The sequence below is a fragment of the Triturus cristatus genome, chromosome 7 (assembly GCF_964204655.1).
Source record: "Triturus cristatus chromosome 7, aTriCri1.1, whole genome shotgun sequence".
Classification (NCBI taxonomy): Eukaryota; Metazoa; Chordata; class Amphibia; order Caudata; family Salamandridae; genus Triturus; species Triturus cristatus.
Genome location: NC_140590.1, coordinates 1848882383 through 1848903023, shown reverse-complemented (window position 1 = coordinate 1848903023; position 20641 = coordinate 1848882383). Strand labels below are relative to the sequence as shown.

Below are 20641 nucleotides of genomic sequence, written 5' to 3'. Positions count from 1 at the left end.
CTCTTAAGTGCACTATAACCTCGCGGTAAATGCTAACTTTGGAATGGCTGCATCAAAACATGTCGTGTTTGGTGTCAAACGCTTTGGAATCCTACCCCCCCCCCCCCGCCAGTTCTGGTAGCAGGGGTAGCATTCCACCCTTCTAGAGGGGTAGACATGTTCACACTGGCTAAACCCGGTAGGACTTTCCTGAGCTCTGGCATCACAAAATGGATGCCTCTGCCACAAACATGGATCTGGCCTCCTGCTGCTGACCGAACCTCTGGCAGGGGAGGCCTGGACAATACGTTTCCTGTCGCAGGGAGGTGTATCCACCTCCCCAGACAGGCAGATGTGTATTGGGGCTGGGCGGGAGCACTCTCTGGTGCTTTGAAGTCCTGCACTGGGGGCACACTTGGTGTCCCTGAACATAGTCCAGTTCAAACCGACTGGGCTACCTGCCCATGTTCTGGCGCGAAACTGGACAAAGGAAATGGGTGTAACCACCCCTCTTTCCAGGCCCACCCATAGGTGGGGCCTTAGAGTTAGTCCATCCCCTAAACTTACTATAAGTATAGGAATCCAGTCCCTAGGACTTTAGATTACTCTGGACGAAACTCGGCAACATACATCCTGGACCTTTGACGTTCTACTTTAACTAGAAGACTGAAGAAATCTCAGAGGCCCGTGGCTATTGTGGGTGACGTGGAACTGTGACCCCTGGACACCGTGAACTTTTGCAGCAACACTATCTTCCTGGTCCCCCTCGAAGTTGTGCTCTGGGCTCCGAGTAGCCCCAGCCTTGAGCACCTCCGGCACCGAAGATTGTTGGCCTCCACTCCACAAGTGACCCGTGGGCCTGCTTCAATTGCGACCGCTCGAGGCTCCGTCGCGATCACTAGCCCGTTGGCTAGCAGGTCCCCACGAAGGCAACTCCTTTTCTGCTTGGGCTTTCCTGGTTGCTCCAGACGTGCCCTGACTTACCCTCGCTGGGTGAGTCCCTCAGACCTTGCTGGTCTGCACCGCAGTCCTTTCTCTAAATTCCAGTGACTTGCCGTTGCCAAGGCTTGTTGGGTCCTTTCTGGTCGCCGACACCCCAGCACTCGACAGACTTCGTGGGACAGCTTGAATCCGGCTCATGGACTTCGTCGACGTCTCCTGGACCTCGTGGCTGAAGAGTCAAGACACCCATCAACTCACCTGAAGCACCCGTCATCTGTGGGCATTGGTCCATCCTGCCCTAGGTCACTGGCAAGTGACCCAGACTCTGCCCCCTCTGCTTTCAGGTTCCTTCCATCCCAGATCCAGGCTTGGATCTCTGCGAACACTTCTCCTCTGCACGGCAGCAGCAGTTCTTTGCAGGCTCCCATTGAAATCGACGACGCGACCCAACACCAAAAGACACCTAAGCACCCGGCTTCCCTGGGTGAGGTAACTCGAGTACTCCGGTGCTCTCGTGGGTGCTAGCCCTAGAGTTCTTAAGTCCAAAAGGGTTTGGTCCTGACTCGATTAGAAGTGTCCCTAATCTTTAAATTTCCAACCGCGACATTGCCCATAGAAGATAACAGGAACCCCCGGTTGTGTTTACACACTGCATACAGTCCCCGTGGATCCCCTGTGTCACTACCTTGGGTTGTTCCTTGGGGTCCCAGCGATTCTAGAGGCTATAGGCCTAGTGTCTATTCCAGTCGTGGTTCTTATACCACTTTTTTGGTATATCGTTTGGTACACCCCTAGGGCCCAAACGTGTATTTGTGCTATTACTGATAATTGCTGACTTGTAAACTAAGTACTTCGAACTCCAGTCTCATAAAGAGACTAGATGGGTGTGTTTTATACTAAATACATATATTTTAAATATATACCTGGTGTGGTTGTCTTTTCATTTGATCATTCAAGAGATTATAGACTTGTTAAACAAGCTGCTTTACATTCCTTCAAGACTTCGCCTGAAGGCTGCTCTCCATAGCTACCACTAGGATAGCTTTCAATAAAGGTTGTCTTTAACCTATCACCATAAGGGGTTGTTTGGACTGATACAAGGTGCCTACTAGAACTAGTGGACAGCATATATCAGGCCACCTTCTCACAGTGGTCACAAAAGGCATAAACCCAAGTCAAAAAATGCTCTTAAGATGAGGGCGAGTAAGAGAAAAATAGACCTAAAATGCCCAATTCTGGCTACCAGGCACCAAACCCATGCGCACTCGACCCCTCCAGATATCCATAACTCGTACATGCATGATGAGAATCCATCGCATGTCGAAAGGTAGACCCCCGTACTCACCCCTTCTCCCCCTGGTGGGCTTTCCCAGAGGAGAAATACTATACTGCAGACACTCTTCAGATTTGGACTGATCTTGCAATTACAGAGATGGAGTCCCTGTTTGAGGAGGGACAACTTCGGACATACGCCCAGGTAGCGGACCAATACTGCCTCCCGGCGGGAGAGTTTCTAACAAATAGGCAACTCATAGACAGTAGCCGCCATTACTGGGACCCCAACGGAGGGTAACCTCCAACGCATCCAGTAATACACACCATCTTGTACATGGGAGCGGGCCGACACCTGGTCACGTGGCTCTATAAGGCCATCCGGAAACTGATTCTTCCCCCGTTACAGGCACTGCGTCAGACATGGGAAACGGAAGTAGGCAGAGTTTTTAACGATAATGAGTGGGATACTGCCTTAGAATATCCCAAAAAGGTCCCCAGAAATGCACGCTTTAGGAACATTCAATTTAATGTCCTTCACAGAGCGTACCTCACCGACTTCACCGTTTCTATCCAGACACACACTTTGCATGCCCCCGCTGTCAGACCCTTGAGGCAGACTTCAAGCACATGCTCTGCGACTGCCCCACAATCCAAGGCTACTGGGATTGTGTTCACAAGACGCTCAGGGCGACGACCGACACTATGACCATGACCACATGGGAAGCATGTGCACTCGGATCTTCTGCAGGCGGAAGACCAGAAAAAGTGCAAAACCACTTTGTATCTCTTGCCGTTCTTTTAGCAAAAAGAGGAATAGCTATGCACTGGCGGGCCCCAACGGGACCGCCGGAAGCAGCGTGGATAGGCGCTGTAGAAAAGTGGGGTTAAGCAGAAGAAGAGGTGCTGAGAGACGAGGAAGTAAAGGGCATTCGTAACCACCCCATTTCCTTAGAATGGACACATTTGCTGTATGCATTCACACACGAAACAACCGCGACAGAAGCACAGGTAGCCCTTCAATCCCAGACCCCACCCCAGTCCCCTGCAGAGGCAATAGCAGAAGTCCCACATCAGGACCCTTCCGCCTAGACTCAAGGTCCCGTTGAAGTAATATCGGGAGCTCTCCTCCTCCACACAGGGGTACCTCCCATGAGGGCTTTAACCCTCCCCGCCGCATGCGCACCATTGCACCTACGGATCACCACACAGTACACAGACTATGACACCATCCACACTAGTGACATTATCTATGCACAATCTGACAGCTCCTCTGCGCTTCCCCTAGATTTACCCCCATAGTTGGCAATTAGCCGTTTCACATCGGTAGCTTAGACTCCGATGACAGTTAGATGGGAATACATACAGGCACAATTAGGCACGATAACATAGGGAAGGAAAACATGAGAGTGGAATACATTTACATATTCATCGAAAGCAGGCCCAACCAGGGCATAAGACACTACCACTGATAAGTACAGACCAACAGGAGGGATCCTCACAGAAACTTGTACTAATACACAGTTGTCATGATTCCCCTTGGGTTTCTTTTTTGCTGTAATGCAGTAAACATGTGTAAGCTATATCGCACAATCATTCCATTCCCAATTGCAGTTATGTGTCAATACAACACGATGATGCCAAATGTTAATGTGCAATAAGTAATGTAAAAATCCCAATAAACAAATTTTAAACAAAAACAAAAAATGCCCAATTCTGTTCAGAGCACAGCAGCAAAATGAGTTGTGTGTTGATACTGCTGTGAACGTTGGTACAGTGGAGCTTCTGGACTGCTTAAAGGGTCAGTGTTAAATTTATTTTTTTGTTAGGGGCAACACCTGAAGGTACAATTTACTGCTTTCTAATATTTTTCTTGGGGCCATTTCAAGGGTTTTCCAGCCAAATAAGTCCTATAGTGCTTTGGTTTGATTTCAATTGATCTCATTAAAACAAAAAAAAAGAATGGAATCTCATAGTGTCAAATAGTATTAATATAATAACTTTTAAAGCTAAAACAATCCCACACACAGGATGAGATGCCACACTGTTTATGAATATCAAAGATCCCAGGAAGGAAAAACAAAAGTGCCTCGTGTTTATAGGTCTTCCACATTGAAATTTGTGTGTACTGCGTATAGCGATTCACAAACAAAGTAAGCTAAAGTACTTGAAAATGCTTATTTCACAATGTCTACTGAGGATTTGCAGGTTGAATTTTAATAGAGAAGGTGATCTAATTGTGAGACAAGCTCATTTGTACCCAATGCAACAGAGGGGTTTTAAATAAATTCAGATGCCTTGTAATTTTTCTGTTCAAATGGCTTCTGTGTTTTGTTCCTATTAAGTTTGCTCCAGCCTATTCTTCATCCTGATTGGGACACATCAGACCCAAAAATAATGTGCTTCCATGAGGAAAATTAAAAAGGGGCAGGATGCTTGAACGATTTTCAAAAGCCAGCAAGACCTCCATGATGCACAATGCCTTTAAAATAAACAGTGAATTGAGCTAAATACAATACTCCAACTAATCGAGCCATGTGCCATAAAACATTTGATCAAAGAAACTTAACAAGCTCAAAAGACAGACTACACTTCTCATTTAGTGGCAACATTAATTTTTATTTTCACGTTTTTCAAACACAACTATTGTCTTTGCTATCAGTTTGATATATATCTCATATATTCATGGTGCATGTTAATATGCTTGCACAGAACATGGGATAGTATAGAACACATTACACATCTGCAATTAACAGTAGAGTTAAATCAGAAACAATATTTATTCCTTGTCAGCCATGTAGCACATCAGGTCCACAACACGTTGGCTGTAAGCATATTCATTATCATACCTACAAGAAGACAGAAGTTGTAATTAATCATGAGACATTTTTTAACCCAATTAGTACGATCAGTCAAGAAAACGTCCTGCCGTAAGAGACCTCCCAACAGTATCGACAGTTAACATCAAGTGTCATGGATGAAAAGGTCTGCAATGACATCTCAAGAGTAAAAGAACTACTGACAGCTTTGAGTGATGTGATGACTGCTACTGCCTTTTTTTTCATTAAAGGCAACGAGGGCCTGATTCACAAAGCTAAACATACACATATGTGTAATATTACGATTGCTTGCTAGTCACAAAGGGATTTACAAGTAGTATCTTTAAAAATTATTGAGTTTACGCACATAAAGAGACCTATCTTTCTGCTTAAGTGTAGATGTTTGCCTTTCTTCAATAAGGCCTGTACAAACACTTGTGATAAGAAGAATATGCAGCCTATAAGGAAGGCTACAATGGCCAAACTCTTCAGATTGTACTTAAAAAGGTTAATGGTGAAGGAACCCATATATATGTACATTTAAAGCCAAATTCTTTAGTAGAAAGCTTAAATCTCTTTCACAAACACTTTTTGAGGTCGAGCCTAGGCAGCGTGCATGTGCTGCCTTCAAGACATGCTATATTCACCATATGGGCTTCAAAGCCACCCATCGCTTTTCATTGGTTCTTTCGTGCGCCTTTCTAAATTCTTTACTTTGGAGAGGTAAATAGTGTAAATAGTGGTACATTTCTCACTCCTTTTGTAATGTCATTCCCTCCTATGGCGATAGGCCCCATTACATGTCTCATTTTGCTTCTGTCCATTTCAATTCGTTTTGCGCACTATTTTTTTTACATTGCCCTGTGTTCTGATGTATGAGCGCAATTGATGTTTGCAACCTGTGTAACTGCTTTCCCCTTCCACCTACGGTTTCGCCGTGTGCTGTCCCCTTCACACTACCTCCTATTTCGTTCTTATTATTAAACAATCGTCTTTTTTTTGTTTTCATGGTTGGGCTTCTTTTAGTAGGATATGACTTTTTGGGATTCTTTTGAAGGGAGTCATGGTTGTTTTTTATTATTTGAATTAGAGGTGGTCGGGGCAGAGCTCGACAGGGCCTTTGTGATGCAGAGAGAGGGTCTCGGTGCTGGTAAGAAGATTCTTCCCCAACTTTGTAAAAGGACTCCAACTAGTCGCTGGCATTTGTGCAGCTATCCATCGCCGAGAACGACACGGCCTTTAAGTGCGTCACCTCCTGCGTCCTCCTCAGTCACTGTATTCCAAGCACCTCATGTGGTCTCGCCAATGCCGTTGCTGCTGAATGGCACATCTGTGTCCAGGCCAACTGATTTGCTACTTCCACAACCCACCTCGGACCAGCATCGCCACTGTGGCCACCATGACGGGTGTATATGCAACCAGTGTTACTGAAGTAACGTTCGGGGTTCCATTTGTTTCATTTTTGCTGTGATGGACTACACTGTCCCAGCCACTGCACCCACCTCTCCACGAGGCAGATCTGATCCTCATTTCTTACCTTACCCCGCACTGACAACAGCTCAGGCTTGAGTATTCGTGAGTTACCGCGCAAGGCAAAGTACGGCTGCTCTGTGCTGTTGCCTGCCTCTCGCTTGTTTGTGACTTTGCTTTATTCCCCGCCCTAGACCTCCTCAAAGGAAACTCGGAGAAGGGCCCCAGACAGACACTTGAAAAAGAGTCTAAACCGAATGGATGAAGAACAGCCGCTTGAAACTGAACTCGGACAAGACGGAGGTCCTCATCATCGGATCCACCCCCTTCGCCAGGGAAGACTCATGGTGGCTGGCTCCACCGACGCCCACCGACCATGCACGCAACCTCGGAGTCATCCTAGACTCGTCACTATCCATGACCCAGCAAGTCAACGCCGACTCCTCCTCCTGCTTCAACACCCTCTGCATGCTTCGCAAGATCTACAGATGGATCCCCACCAAAACGAGGACGGTCACCCAGGCCCTCGTCAGCAGCAGGCTGGACTACGGCAACGCCCTCTAAGCAGGAACCTCAGCAAAGCTCCAGAAACGACTACAACGCATACAGAACGCCTCTGCACGCCTCATCCTCGACATCCCCCGCCACAGCCACATCACAGCCCACCTGAAAGGCCTGCACTTGTTCCCCGTCAACAAGAGGATCACCTTCAAACTCCTCACCCACACTCAGAAAGCACTCCACAATGCCGGACCAGCGTACCTCAACGAACGACTCACCTTCTACACCCCGAACCCCCAGCTTTGCTCCGCTGACCTCGCCCTCACCACCGTCCCCCGCATCCGACGAGCGACCGCCGGCGGTAGATCTTTTTCCCACCTCGCCGCCAAGACTTGGAACACCCTACCCCTCCGCCTACGACAGACCCAGGACCTGCTGACCTTCAGGAGACTTCTCAAGACCTGGCTGTTCGAGCAGTAGCAGCACCACCCCCCCCCCCCCCCCCTTAGCGCCTTGAGACCCTCACGGGTGAGTAGTGCGCTTTACAAATGGATTGAACGATTGAATAAATGGCTGCTTCAGAGTTCACTGGTCCATTAAGTCTTTCATACCCTCAACCTGGATTACTCACAGATCTCTACAAAAACACCCTTAGCAACTGGTGTATATACACGAATTGGCATCTGAGAGCTGCTGTGTCTCTGCAGCACGCTAACAAATGATGGACGGAATGCTGAAGAAATCATACATTCACCCCCAGTCAAGAGATGTGGGCTAAATCCATTGTTCTTTTGCTCACCATGCTACCCCAGTTTAGACACAGCCATATGCAAATCAGTCTTGACCCTGTGCCTCATGGGAACAGTCCAGACCGAACTGCCAAACCAGGTCCTCCCTGGATCGGAAACAAGCATCCTGGGACCGGTTTCTGGGTATTACCCTTCATCAGCCAGGCTAGCTTGAATCCAGTGGTACAGTGAGCAAGGGACACATGTCTGGGCATACCCATACCACTAAGGGTGAAAAGTGCTACACAAACAAATGATGGACGGAATGCTGAAGAATTCATACATTCACCCCCAGTCAAGAGATCTGGGTTAAATCCATTGTTCTTTTGCTCACCATGCCACCCCAGTTTAGACCAAGCCATATGCAAATCAGTCTTGACCATGTGCCTCATAGGAACAGTTCAGACCGAACTGCCAAGCCAGGTCCTAACTGGACCGGAATAAAGCATCCTGGGACCGGTTTCTGGGTATTGCCCTTCATCAACCAGGCTAGCTTGAATCCAGTGGCACAGTGAGCGAGGGACTCACGTATGGGCATACCCAGCCCACTTAGGGTGAAAAGTGCTACGCAAACAAATGATGGACGGAATACTGAACAAATCATACATTCACCCCCAGTCAAGCGATCTGGGTTAAATCCTTTGTTCTTTTGCTCACCATGCCACCCCAGTTTAGACCCAGCCATATGCAAATCATTCTTGACCCTGTGCCTCATGGGAACAGTCCAGACCGCGCTGCCAGGCCAAGGCCTCCCTGGACTGGAAACAAGCATCCTGGGACCGGTTTCTGGGTATTAACCTACATCAGCCAGGCTAGCTTAAATCCAGTGGCACAGTGAGAAAGGGACCCACGTCTGGGCATACCCATCCCACTTAGGGTGAAAAGTGCTACGCAAACAAATAATGGACAGAATGCTGACTAAATCATACATTCACCCCAGTACAGAGATCTGGGCCTAAATCCATCGCTTATTTGCTCAACATGCCATTCCAGTTTGGACCCATCCATATGCAAATCAGTCCTGACCCCGCACTCAATGGGAACAGGCCAGCCCGAACTGCCAGGCCAGGTCATCCCTGCTGGACTGTTCCCATTGGGCGCAGGGTCAAGTCTGATTTGCATATGGCTGGGTCCTAACTGGAATGGCATGATGAGCAACAAAAAAGATGGATTTAGGCCCAATCTCTGTACTGGGGTGAATGTATGACATTGTTCTGCTTTCTGTCCATCAATTGTTCTTTTTGCATGTGTCTCTGCAGCAAGCACTGAAACCCACTGAGATGCCTTACCAGTCGATACTATTGTCTGTCAAGTATAAATGTGATAATCTGTGGGCTCATACTCGTAATGAGGGCACTTTTTTCCAGCTCCGTTGTTCTTACCTCTGAGGTGTATAAAATGAGTTCTGCAGCGTTATAAACTGGAACTGTATGTCTGTGTGTGCTTGTATGTATCTGTGTGTGTCCTTGAGTGCTCAAGTGTCTCTGTGTGTGTGCTTGTGTTTGTATGTGTGCTTGAGTGAGTGTGTGGGCTTGTGTGACTGAGTGTGTTTGTGTGCATGTGCTTCAGTTTGACTGTGTGTGCTCGAGTATGTGTGTGCATGTTTGCTTTGAGTGTCTGTGTGTGCTTAATATGTATTTTGTGTGGTGTCTGGCTAATCCTGCAGTATTACAAATTACCAAGAAACTATTGTGCAATATGTATGACAAGCCAAGAAGATATCACCCCCCCCCCTAAAAAATGGCTTCTAATGCATGCACCAGTGTTTTTCTATGAAGTAACCTACTGTTATTTGTTACTCTAAAGGATTTACAACCTTCCTTCCTATTTGTCACCTGATCCACCCACTCCATACTGTCTGATTAAGTGATGGAAGCACTATGTTATATCAAGGACCAAGACCAAGTCAGTTTCACTGGAGATAATCATATAAAGATGTGGTTGTTGCTCATAAAACATCCCATGCACTACAGAGAGACCACAATTTGCCCAACCAAAATCTAATAACTTTTAATGAATTAAAGATCTTTGCAAAGCCCAGCACATTGGTATAAATCTGCCTTAGAACAATTGTGGCGGAAAGAAGAGCTTCATCAAATTACTCATTTGAAGTCTGATTAAGGATTTATTGGGTACACTCCCTGACCTCATGCAGGCAGAGTGTGTCCAGGAGCTGACTGACAGCTCCTTCATAACATTTTAACATACATTGATAAAAGTTTGGTTTCCATCACAGACCCTACCAACAGTAAGCCTAAAAAAAACACCTTTTATTTAACTTTCTTTCAAAGCCTCCAAATACACTTTAGCGTCACACACACTCCAATCGCCCATTCCAAACCAAAACAATCCATCGCACTCCAATCCACCCCACCCCACCCCAATATAATTCACCCAACTCAATCCACTGCACCAGTCCACCCACTAATATCCAACCCATTTTACCCTAATCCAATCCAACCCAGTACCTCAATCCACTCCAACCCACTCCATCCTATTCCACACCACTCGACAACACTGCACTCTATGACACTTTCTGCCACCGAACTCTGCCCCCAATTACTCAACTCTACTCCCCCAACTCCAAAAAATACAGTCTATGACATCTAGTTCTACCACTCCACTCTAGGACACAGGCAACAGCCAAATAGCAACAATCCATATACATTTACACTCCACATCATGCAAACATAATTCCAATCAGCATAATTTCACTCAACGCCACAAGTTCCCCTCCACATCACATAATTCAGCAACAAACCATATATTTCAACTCAACAACACATTTACACAACACACCACGTACATCCAATCCACACGACAGAATAACACATCATGTCACAAAATTCAACAGCACACCACATTATTAAACTCCACAAAATACCACTACACATCCTAAAGTGCCATTCCACATAATATCCACTCCATGACACACAATCCCACTCCACATTCCAGTACACCCAAAACCACATACTTTCTATCCACATAATTCCACTGCAGACCATGCAGACACACATTCACTCCAAAAAATTCCACAACTAACAATTCCAATCCAACCTGCATTATTCTCCTCCACACCAGACATCCATTCCAAAACACCTATGTAAAAGACATTGTCATTTACAACGCCAATAGCTCTAATTCTCGCAAATGCGAGACCTATTGGCATTGCCAATGCTTGTTTGTAAAAGTAGAAAGATAAAGGACAGAAGGGCAGTGTAGCCATATAGGCTGTCATTATGTGAGTACAAAAACAGCACCTGTGCCTTTAAGGGCCCGGAGACCACAAGTATTCCATCATGCTCAGCGGGTGGCATTTGTTTCTGTTTTTTTGACTAAATGTGGCAGTGAGAACTAGGTCTTATAATCTCCCCATGTCATCTCCACCAAGAAAGCGGGAGGGTTGCTTATGACTTCAATGGAGATTCCCCTGAGAGAGAACTAGGGCTACAAATAGGAAACTGTTTGTTCTCTCTTGGGGAATCTCCATTGATAGTCTTAAGGACTGAATAGAGTAGCAAGTCCATCTCCACCAACGGCAGTGGATAAGACAGAGAATCAATAAACCACCAGATCAAGCAACTACATTTCTCAGGGAGGCATGTCCTACTTGAGCATCTGCTCTAGTCTGTGTCTAGCATCCGAGTCCAAACAATAATGTTTGGTAAACATGTGAACAGATCTTTATGTAGCCGCTTTGCAAATTTCAGCTATAGGGCCATTTCTCATCAAAGCAGCAGTAGCAGCTGTTCCCCTGGTGGAGTGAGCTTTAGGTGTAGCAGACACATTCTTATTAGCTTTTGTGTAACATAATAGGATGCAAAATACTATCATTTGGGAGATGGACTGTTTGGAAGTGGCTAGACCTGTACGGACTGGGCCATAGTTTACAAATAATTGGCCCAATTTACGTATGTCGTGTTTTGTCCAGATAAAACTTTAAGGGCCAGATGTACAACCCTTTCATTTAGCGCCTCACAATTTGTGACACATTAGCGAGTCGCAAATTCCAAGGCGCTAAATTAAATGTACAACAGTGTGTTAACACTGTTTTGCGATTCCCAATGGGGTCGCAAATTGCGAGGCTCATTAATATTAATTGGCAGATTGTTGGGTCCACGTTCTTTTTAGAACAGCAAATGTAAAACCTGTTCCTTTGGAATAAATAGGCAGAACGAGTTGATATTCTTTTAGCTTCCCTGAGATTGTTCATGCATTCTTGCAAGCAGTTCAGGTGTCCATATTGGACTTGCTCAGGAGTCATGCTGCCAAATGCAAGGGGGAGAAATTGGGATGAACCATCTGGCTCCTGAATTTTTTTTGTGAAGATCCATTCTATATGGCAGCTTGAAATGTGGATTCTCTGACTGGTGAAGAAGTTCCTTCAAACACCATTGACGTGGCCACTCCAGAACAGTCAAGATCATTTTGTCTCATGAGTAAGACAGTTTGACAAGGACTGATGGGATCAGGGGGATCGGAGAAAAGGCGTACAGAAACTAGCAGGAACAGTCGATCCATAAGGCATTCCCCAGTGTCACTGGTTGGAAGAACCTTGAGGCGAAGCCTGGGCATTTTTTTTTGTTTTCTGCCGTGTCAAGCAAGTAGATGCATGGAGCACCCCACAGCTTGAAGATGTTTTGCATGATGTCGTTGCGTATGACCCATTCATGGTTTTCCTGCAGGACTCTTCTTAGGGAGTCTGCTTAAACATTTTGAACACTAAGGGGCCGATTCTGATTCCGGCCACAAAACGTACCGACCGACACGGAACCGGAACGGAGACCGACCGACATGGTCCGGCGCCGTACGATCCGTGCAGTACGATGCAACGCATGTGAATTACAACCGACATGTACGGAATACAAGCCGTACGACCGAGCCGTAGGGAAAATAGTGATCCGGCTGGAAAACCGACACGAGTTGCACCGACCGACACGAACCCGGAATGAACCCGACCGACACGTACCCGCGATGTCCGATCTGCGCAGTACGATGCAATGCGTGTAAACCCAGACCGACTCACAGGGAGCCCAAGCCGCATGACCGGCACGCACAGAAAACAGGGACCTCAAGCAATGGAGATCTCAGAGACCGACGCGTATGAAACACAGAAGAAAGTCAGCGCGAACGAGGCGGAGAAGCCTGCACGAGCCAACATCAGCGTCCGTCTCGGTCAGAAGAACGTCTCCTTCATACCTAGAAAACCCAAAGGAAAAAAGACAAAAAAAGGACCAAACAAGCAATGACAAAGCCAATAAATATAAAAAAAAAACCTGGGACAAAGACACACCCACAACTCCACCTATATAAAGGACATCAATCACTACCATGATCCTTTGCAAATAGGAGACACAGCCAGCAGCAAACACCACCACACAGCAACCCCAGACACACTCACAACTCACACCATCAGCACCTCTTCCAAAAGCACACACAAATACAGCCAGCAAAACCAACACCAACCCACCCTCACTTGCACCCTCACACACACATCCCTCACCACCACCACCCATCACCATGCCCCCAAAAAAGAATCCAAAGTTCACAGATAGTGAGTTAGAAGTGCTGGTAGACGAGATCATCAGAGTAGAGCCACATTTGTTTGGTACATTGGTCCAAAGGACCACCATGTCACAGAAAACCAAGATGTGGGCGAGGATTGTGGACAAGGTGAACGCTCAAACACCATCAAGGCGCACAAAGGACGATATCCAGAACAGGTGGTATGACGTGCGCAGGAGGGTCAAGAAACTCATCGAGAAAGATCACGCCTTGAGTCAGCGCACCGGCGGTAGCCCTCCTGACAAACCAGTCTACTTCAGGACCTGGGAGGAGAAGGTGCGGGACATCCTACCACCAGAGAGCGTCCATGGTCTAACAGACATACCAGAGCCTGGTGAGTACACAAACAACATACTCAATATTGTGTGGCAAGGGGACAGTGAAACCATGCACCGTTAGCAAAGCCACAGTAACCAATAGATAATCATCCCAATATGTGTATGCCAGTCAGACAAACACAATACCTGCTATCTCATAGGGACTTGGAACTGTATCATGACATGTACAAACTTACCAACAAATAGAGCAAGGCAGTGACACAAAGCCAAATAAACACTGTCAGACAGTTTGCCAACACAAACACACTACTCCACAGCGCAGCTGACTGACAGGAAGAAATAGTGGGTATGCAGGTGACGTGAGTGTATCCAAAAGCATGATGGGGTTTGTAGTCACAGACAATGCTCCCCCTCCAAACTGGCCCATCAAGACCTCTCTGAAACATGCCCACATCACAGGGAGTGGAAAATGACTGACAAGATGGCTGACACTGGGTCCTGCTGTGGGGAGCACAAGGCCCTGGTAGGGGTTGTGTACAAATCAGAAGCAGGACACCACTGACTGACATCCTGAAAGACAACATGCACGCCCTCCAATGAAAGCATGTTTCATGGTGGGATGTCTGGCCGGGTGGGAAGGAGGACTGACAGCTCTGACCATACTTACCAGCATGTGGAGACACCACCCCCCAACACAAACTCCACACAACTCACCGGGTAGAATGCATTGACCCACACCTCAGTGAAATCTCAGCAAAAGATACACTGTACTGGGTGCTGCTGTGTGAAGCACAGGGGGTCTCTTTGGACTTGTAGCCAAACAAACACCAGGATTTCACAGTCAGCCATCTTGCCATTGCTGTCATACCCCCTCACAGGGAAGCAGAGTCAAGAGGAAGGAAGTATGGGTATGCTGGGAAAGGGGGTGTAGCCAAGAGCATGATGGGAGTTGCAGTCACAGACAATCCCCAGCCAGCCACATGGCCCAGCAAGCTCACACTGAACCATGCTCGCCTCACAGGGAGTGGGAAGGGACTGATAGGATGTCTGACACTGGGCTCTGTTGTGGGGAGCACAAGGCCATGCTGGGAACTGGGCAACAACAAACACCAGGACTTCACAGTCAGCCATCTTGCCATTGCTGTCACACCCCCTCACAGGGAAGCAGAGTCAAGAGGAAGGAAGTATGGGCATGCTGAGAAGGGGGGGGGGTAGCCAAGAGCATGATGGGAATTGCAGTCACACACAAACCCCAGCCACCCACATGGCCCAGCAAGCTCACACTGAACCATGCTCGCCTCACAGGGAGTGGGAAGGGACTGACAGGATGTCTGACACTGGGCTCTGTTGTGGGGAGCACAAGGCCATGCTGGGAACTGGGCAACAACAAACACCAGGACTTCACAGTCAGCCATCTTGCCATTGCTGTCACACCCCCTCACAGGGAAGCAGAGTCAAGAGGAAGGAAGTATGGGCATGCTGGGAAGGGGGTGTAGCCAAAAGCATGATGGGAGTTGCAGTCACAGACAATCCCCAGCCACCCACATGGCCCAGCAAGCTCACACTGACCCAAGCTCGCCTCACAGGGAGTGGGAAGGGACTGACAGGATGTCTGACACTGGGCTCTGTTGTGGGGAGCACAAGGCCGTGATGGGAACTGGGCAACAACAAACACCAGGACTGCACAGTCAGCCATATTGCCATTGCTGTCACACCCCCTCACAGGGAAGCAGAGTCAAGAGGAAGGAAGTATGGGCATGCTGGGAAGGGGGTGTAGCCAAGAGCATGATGGGAGTTGCAGTCACAGACAATACCAGCCACCCACATGGCCCAGCAAGCTCACACTGAACCATGCTCGCCTCACAGGAAGTGGGAAGGGACTGACAAGATGTCTGACACTGTGCCTGAGAAATGATGTGGCTGACAATCACACATATGCACTGGCCAAACAAAACCCGGTCGCACACACAGCCATTGCAACCATATGTTCCAAATCATTGTCTGGGGATGCAGTGTCCAGGGGTGCCCCCTGGCCAGGCAGGGGAGGTGTGTCTTGCAGATGACAAATGTGGAGACCCATATATGGTACATTGCACAAAACACACAGGAACTCACATATACATCATTGACTGGGGACATCTGACAGTGAATGGAATGGACACACCAATATATCCGACACCATAGCATGGTCGCATTCACACTCGGTGCTGTGGTGAACAACCTTTACAACGCAACTGTTACAACGCACTACACTTACAACGAAATTTTTACAACGCAACATCCACTACAACGCATTACATTACATAGCATGACACTACAACGCATGTTTAAAAACTACCTTTACAACGCATTCCATTACATCGCATACTACCTTTACAACGCATACCATTACAACGCAATCCAAAACTTACCTTACTGTTGCACCCCCTGGAGTTAGAATAGTAATTTTTACCCCTATACTATGCGTTGTAATGGTATGCGTTGTAAAGGTAGTATGCGATGTAATGGAATGCGTTGTAAAGGTAAACATGCGTTGTAGTGTCATGCTATGTAATGGAATGCGTTGTAGTGGATGTTGCGTTGTAAAAAATGCGTTGTAAGTGCATGCGTTGTAAAAGTGTGCGTTGTAACGACATACATCCCGGTGCTGTTGTGAGCTGCATTCCACTCCTACATCGTGCTGAAACATAGGCATCCTTCACACAACACACCACTCACTGACATAGACACTGTAGACACAAGGTCAAACCTGGATAGCATTGGAGGAGACATGCTACTCATAGCAGCCAAACTGCAACACACACACACCACCGGCCCTCACTGTCATGAGCATTGAAAAGCCAGAGTGCTACATTGCCCAATCCATACCATGGAGAACATTGACAAGTCAAATCACATATGCACGTACAAAACTCAGCACCAGACTCATTAACGATGGTGACATCATCACTTGTATGAAATGAGATGGGAACTAGGAACACTGGAAAAATACATTTCCTCCAAAGAGATCACAGGCATACCGGACAGGTGACCAGGTCGTACGAATGTGGCACACAAAGACTAGCAAACTCTGCTACCATACATGCACCAATAGTACAACATTTCCCCAGTGGAATAGCACGTATGTCCTTGTTAAATCTCACATGTGTACAGGGATGACACACCTGTGTCAGCAACGTGATGGCCCTTGAGTAGTAAAGGTCATGTACCGACAAATCTATCCATGAGCTGAGCATGCACACACTTCGACATGCACATTGAAATGTTTCATTTTGGCTGGGCAATGTGCACCAACAATATCAATCTCTGTCCGTTTGCACAGTAGAAAATGTCATGTTTGTGAACCATTAATGCCTGTAGAAACATAACTTTCACTGTGCGTCTCTTCCAAATATAGGTGGTGCTGGGGACACAGCACCAAATGAAGAGGATTCCCAGTCCCAGATGGACACTCAGCTCTCTGGTTTGATTCTGTCTCTGTCCTCTTCGGATGACGACGAACAACCTGGCACCTCCGGTGTGAGTCATCATGCAGCACCAACATCTGCACCCCCTGTACCCACGCCTCCAGCATCTGGAAACAGACAGGGCACCCCCCGGAAGCTGCATCCAACACCACCAGCAACACCACCCAAGGGGTCTCAGTGTCACCTGTGTGTGCCGCCGCTGGTCCTGCCCGTGTGGATAGGGGTGCTGAGAGGGGTGGGAGGCAGAGGGCGCGCCTTGCAGAGGGGTCTGGACTGCATAATGACTCCCAACTGGCACGCATCATCGATGCGTACCAGGATAGCACCGGAGGATTTGGCCAGGTAGTGGGGATCCTCAAGGACATACAACAGGAGCAGGCTGCCCACCATGCCCGCATGGAGGCAAAGTGGGATGCACTTACTGCGGTGCATCGGGACATACTCCAATGCCTCCGCCAGATCAGCACAAACATGTCCACACCTCCCTGTGTGGCCACAACATCTGTTGCCACACCATCTGCCAGTGCCACAGGGAGGGAGGAAGACTCTGGCGGAGAGTCCCCTGCACCGCAGAGGCCTGCACCTGAGGATCCCCACCCAAGAAGAAGAGGGGTCGTCCGAAGAAGGACATGTGAGACACAGATGTCCCTGCACATCCCCCAGGGCCTCTAAACCTGTTCTGGACAATGTTCTTTGTGCGCAACCCATTCACCTTGTCCGATCGGACACAACTCACCCACATGACATGGAGGGTTCATGTTGTTCCAATGTAGCAGATGACTGTGGACTTTACTCTGGACATTTCATCTACCAACACTTCCAATTCTACTGTGAACTTTGGATTCAAAACCCAATGTACAGCACCCACCATCCGGTGCACTTTCCTCACACATGTTCGAAAATAAACTCACCAGTACACCATACTTGCCTCTGTTGTGATTCCAACTTGTCATGTGTCATGGAGTATTGATCTGCTAAACAACACAGTGCAGGCCAAATACTACAACAATGTGACCACCGTTAGGTGAGTCATGGTGATGTGACACATGTGAGGGAGACACACCACTATGGCACCACAACACATACTCACCATGGCCATGTTACTCATCCCACACAATGATGTTGACCTGAAACACATTGGTATGCACAGACACAACACCTATCCACAGTCAGTGGTAACAAGTCCACATGTGAGGTAAGCAAATGTCACTCAGATGTGGGAAGACAGACAACGCACCTAACAAAGCATAGCACAGGTTCATTACACATCAGCAACATGTTTTTTCTCAAATAGTTGCAAGGCAATTGTACGTTACGGTGGACACACGGTCACAGAGTGTCAGAGAATTGAAGTCCAGGGGAGTGTGGCACATCACTTGATGGCAATTGACTACTCCCCCTCTGGTGTTGGATTCTGGGTGTTGGGGGTCAATGTTGACCAAACAACAGGCAAAGTACCCTGGGAAGGACAGACACAAGACACAGTCAAAAGCACAGCAGTACAGGAGAGAAATGCAACACACATGCACAAAACATGTCACAAGAAACCTACACAGAAACAAGTTAGCAGTACTACACTATTGTGGAGTACAGACCACCTGAATGGACACATCACTGCACGCATCCAGTCAAGTGGCACACAGACACACTCAGACAGCAACAGAGCAGCCACAACACATTTCAGGCTAATTCCATACATTGACATGACAACACTGTAAACTCACATTCAGGTAAAGAAGTTGTTGATGGGCTGTGTGCGGACGTCACCCTCATCTTCATCATCACTGGCATCGTGGCCCAGGCCGGGATCCTCGACAGGTGGCGGAGGTAGGTCATCGTCATCCTGGATGAGAGACCTTCTTCCGCACTGCCATGTTGTGTAGCATGCAGTATACATGGATAATTTTGCACACCTTTGCAGGGTCATATGGGAGGGCCCCTCCGGTCTTGTCCAGGCAGCGGAAGCGGCTTTTCAGGAGGCCAAATGTCCGGTCAATCACTCTCCTGCTCTGACCATGTGCCTCATTGTAGCGCATCTCAGCTGGTGTCACAGGGTTCCTGAAGGGTGTCAGCAACCACAGCATGTTGGGGTATCCGGAGTCACCTACACACAAACAATTGAACAATTAGCAGAATTTTGTAGGAGTGCGGAATACAACATTGCCAAACACACACATTGGTAAACAGTCAGTACACACCGACAAGCCAGGCACGATGGTCCGGCATCTGTGAATTCAGCGTTGCAATGCGACTACTCCTCATGATGTAGGCATCGTGTGCAGAAGGATTAGTTACTTACCTGTAATCCTAGTTCTCTTACAGGGGTATCCTCATCAAAGTCATAAGCATTAGAATATTCCCGCCCATGCGCGGGGACCCCGGGAAACACTATATCATATGTGCCCCACATATATATATCCATATATATATATTACCTACTGGCGGTCGCCAGTAGGTAGTTATAGTTAGGACCCTGTTTCCATAGGAAAACCGCAACATTCTATTTTGAATAACTTTGGCGCCGGTCGACGAATCCTCGCGAAATTTTCAAAACTAATGGGGCGCTACGCTCCGCTCCTACCCTGAAAGTCTCGGGGGGATTCGTCAAGCGGGGGCTGAGAAAAAAGGGGGGTCCCAAAACGCGTTTTCCCCATGCATTTTTCCATAGGACCTTTAGACACAGCTACAGCCCGAACGGCTGAACAGAGTTACTTGAAATTTGGCAGAGAGGTAGTCTACAGGTCAAGGAAGTGCCTTTTGTAGGTCTGGTGTAAATCTGTTCAGTAGTTCCTGAGAAAATAGCATTTAAATCAATATATATATCTGTGGCAGCTTACAGTGCGCTTACCGTGCGCTTACGGTAAGCTTACCGTACGCGTACGGTGCCGTGCGCGAGCTCAAATCTGATTGGTTGTCACATGACTGTAAACATTCGAATCGGACGAAATCAGGAAGTGTCGGCCGCCATTTCGTGTGTTTCACACAGAAAAAAAAAGGGAGATAACTTGAAAAGGGGGCAAGGAAGAGAGTTACAGACCCCCTAACATTTGAAAGGGGGTCAAAGAAGGACAGAAAAGTAAAAAAAAAACATTTATTAATTTAAAAAAAAAATCGCGGGGTACGCGTACGGTAAGCTTACGGTAAGCTTACCGTACGCGTACGGTAGAAAAAAAAAATAAAAAAAGAAATAAAATTCAGATTTAAGTGTTTAGATATTAGGGGGCTCTAAAAAGAGCCGTTGTGTTTATGAAGTGATTTTTTAGTGGTACCTACAAGTAAGTACCGATGCAGAGTCTAAGGTCCAAGAGGAAGACTCTGTTCCCTTCATCAGTGAAGTGTACACCATCTCCTCTATAAATGTCTTGCATGTCGTAACGCAAGTTGTTGTGGTAAATGGAACCCATACCATAGTCTCGGAGGAAAGCAGAAACAGATTTGTTGACGTGCTTTCTTGCTTTGTCAATCTGCGGACAAGAATGATTGGACCAGTTCCATTTTTGCCTTTGGCATATGTTAGAATATGCAAAGGCAGTTTTAGGGAAAAGTGAAAACAGTTGTGC

At 47.4% G+C, this 20641-nt stretch overlaps 1 protein-coding gene across 4 annotated transcripts in view; it reads right to left on the bottom strand.

Moving 5' to 3' along the window:
- Nucleotides 1-4791: 4791 nt before the first annotated feature.
- LOC146813428 (glyceraldehyde-3-phosphate dehydrogenase-like) overlaps nt 4792-20641 on the bottom strand; it is a 516507-nt gene continuing 500657 nt past the window's right edge. For 3 of the 4 annotated variants that reach the window (XM_085620193.1, XM_085620196.1, XM_085620197.1), the window contains one exon: nt 4792-5042. In XM_085620193.1, the coding sequence (XP_085476319.1) occupies nt 4973-5042 (70 nt within the window). In that variant the 3' untranslated portion in view covers nt 4792-4972. Of the gene's footprint in view, nt 5043-18805; nt 19186-20641 lie in introns of those variants that run through there. The other variant, XM_085620195.1, reaches the window with a different exon arrangement.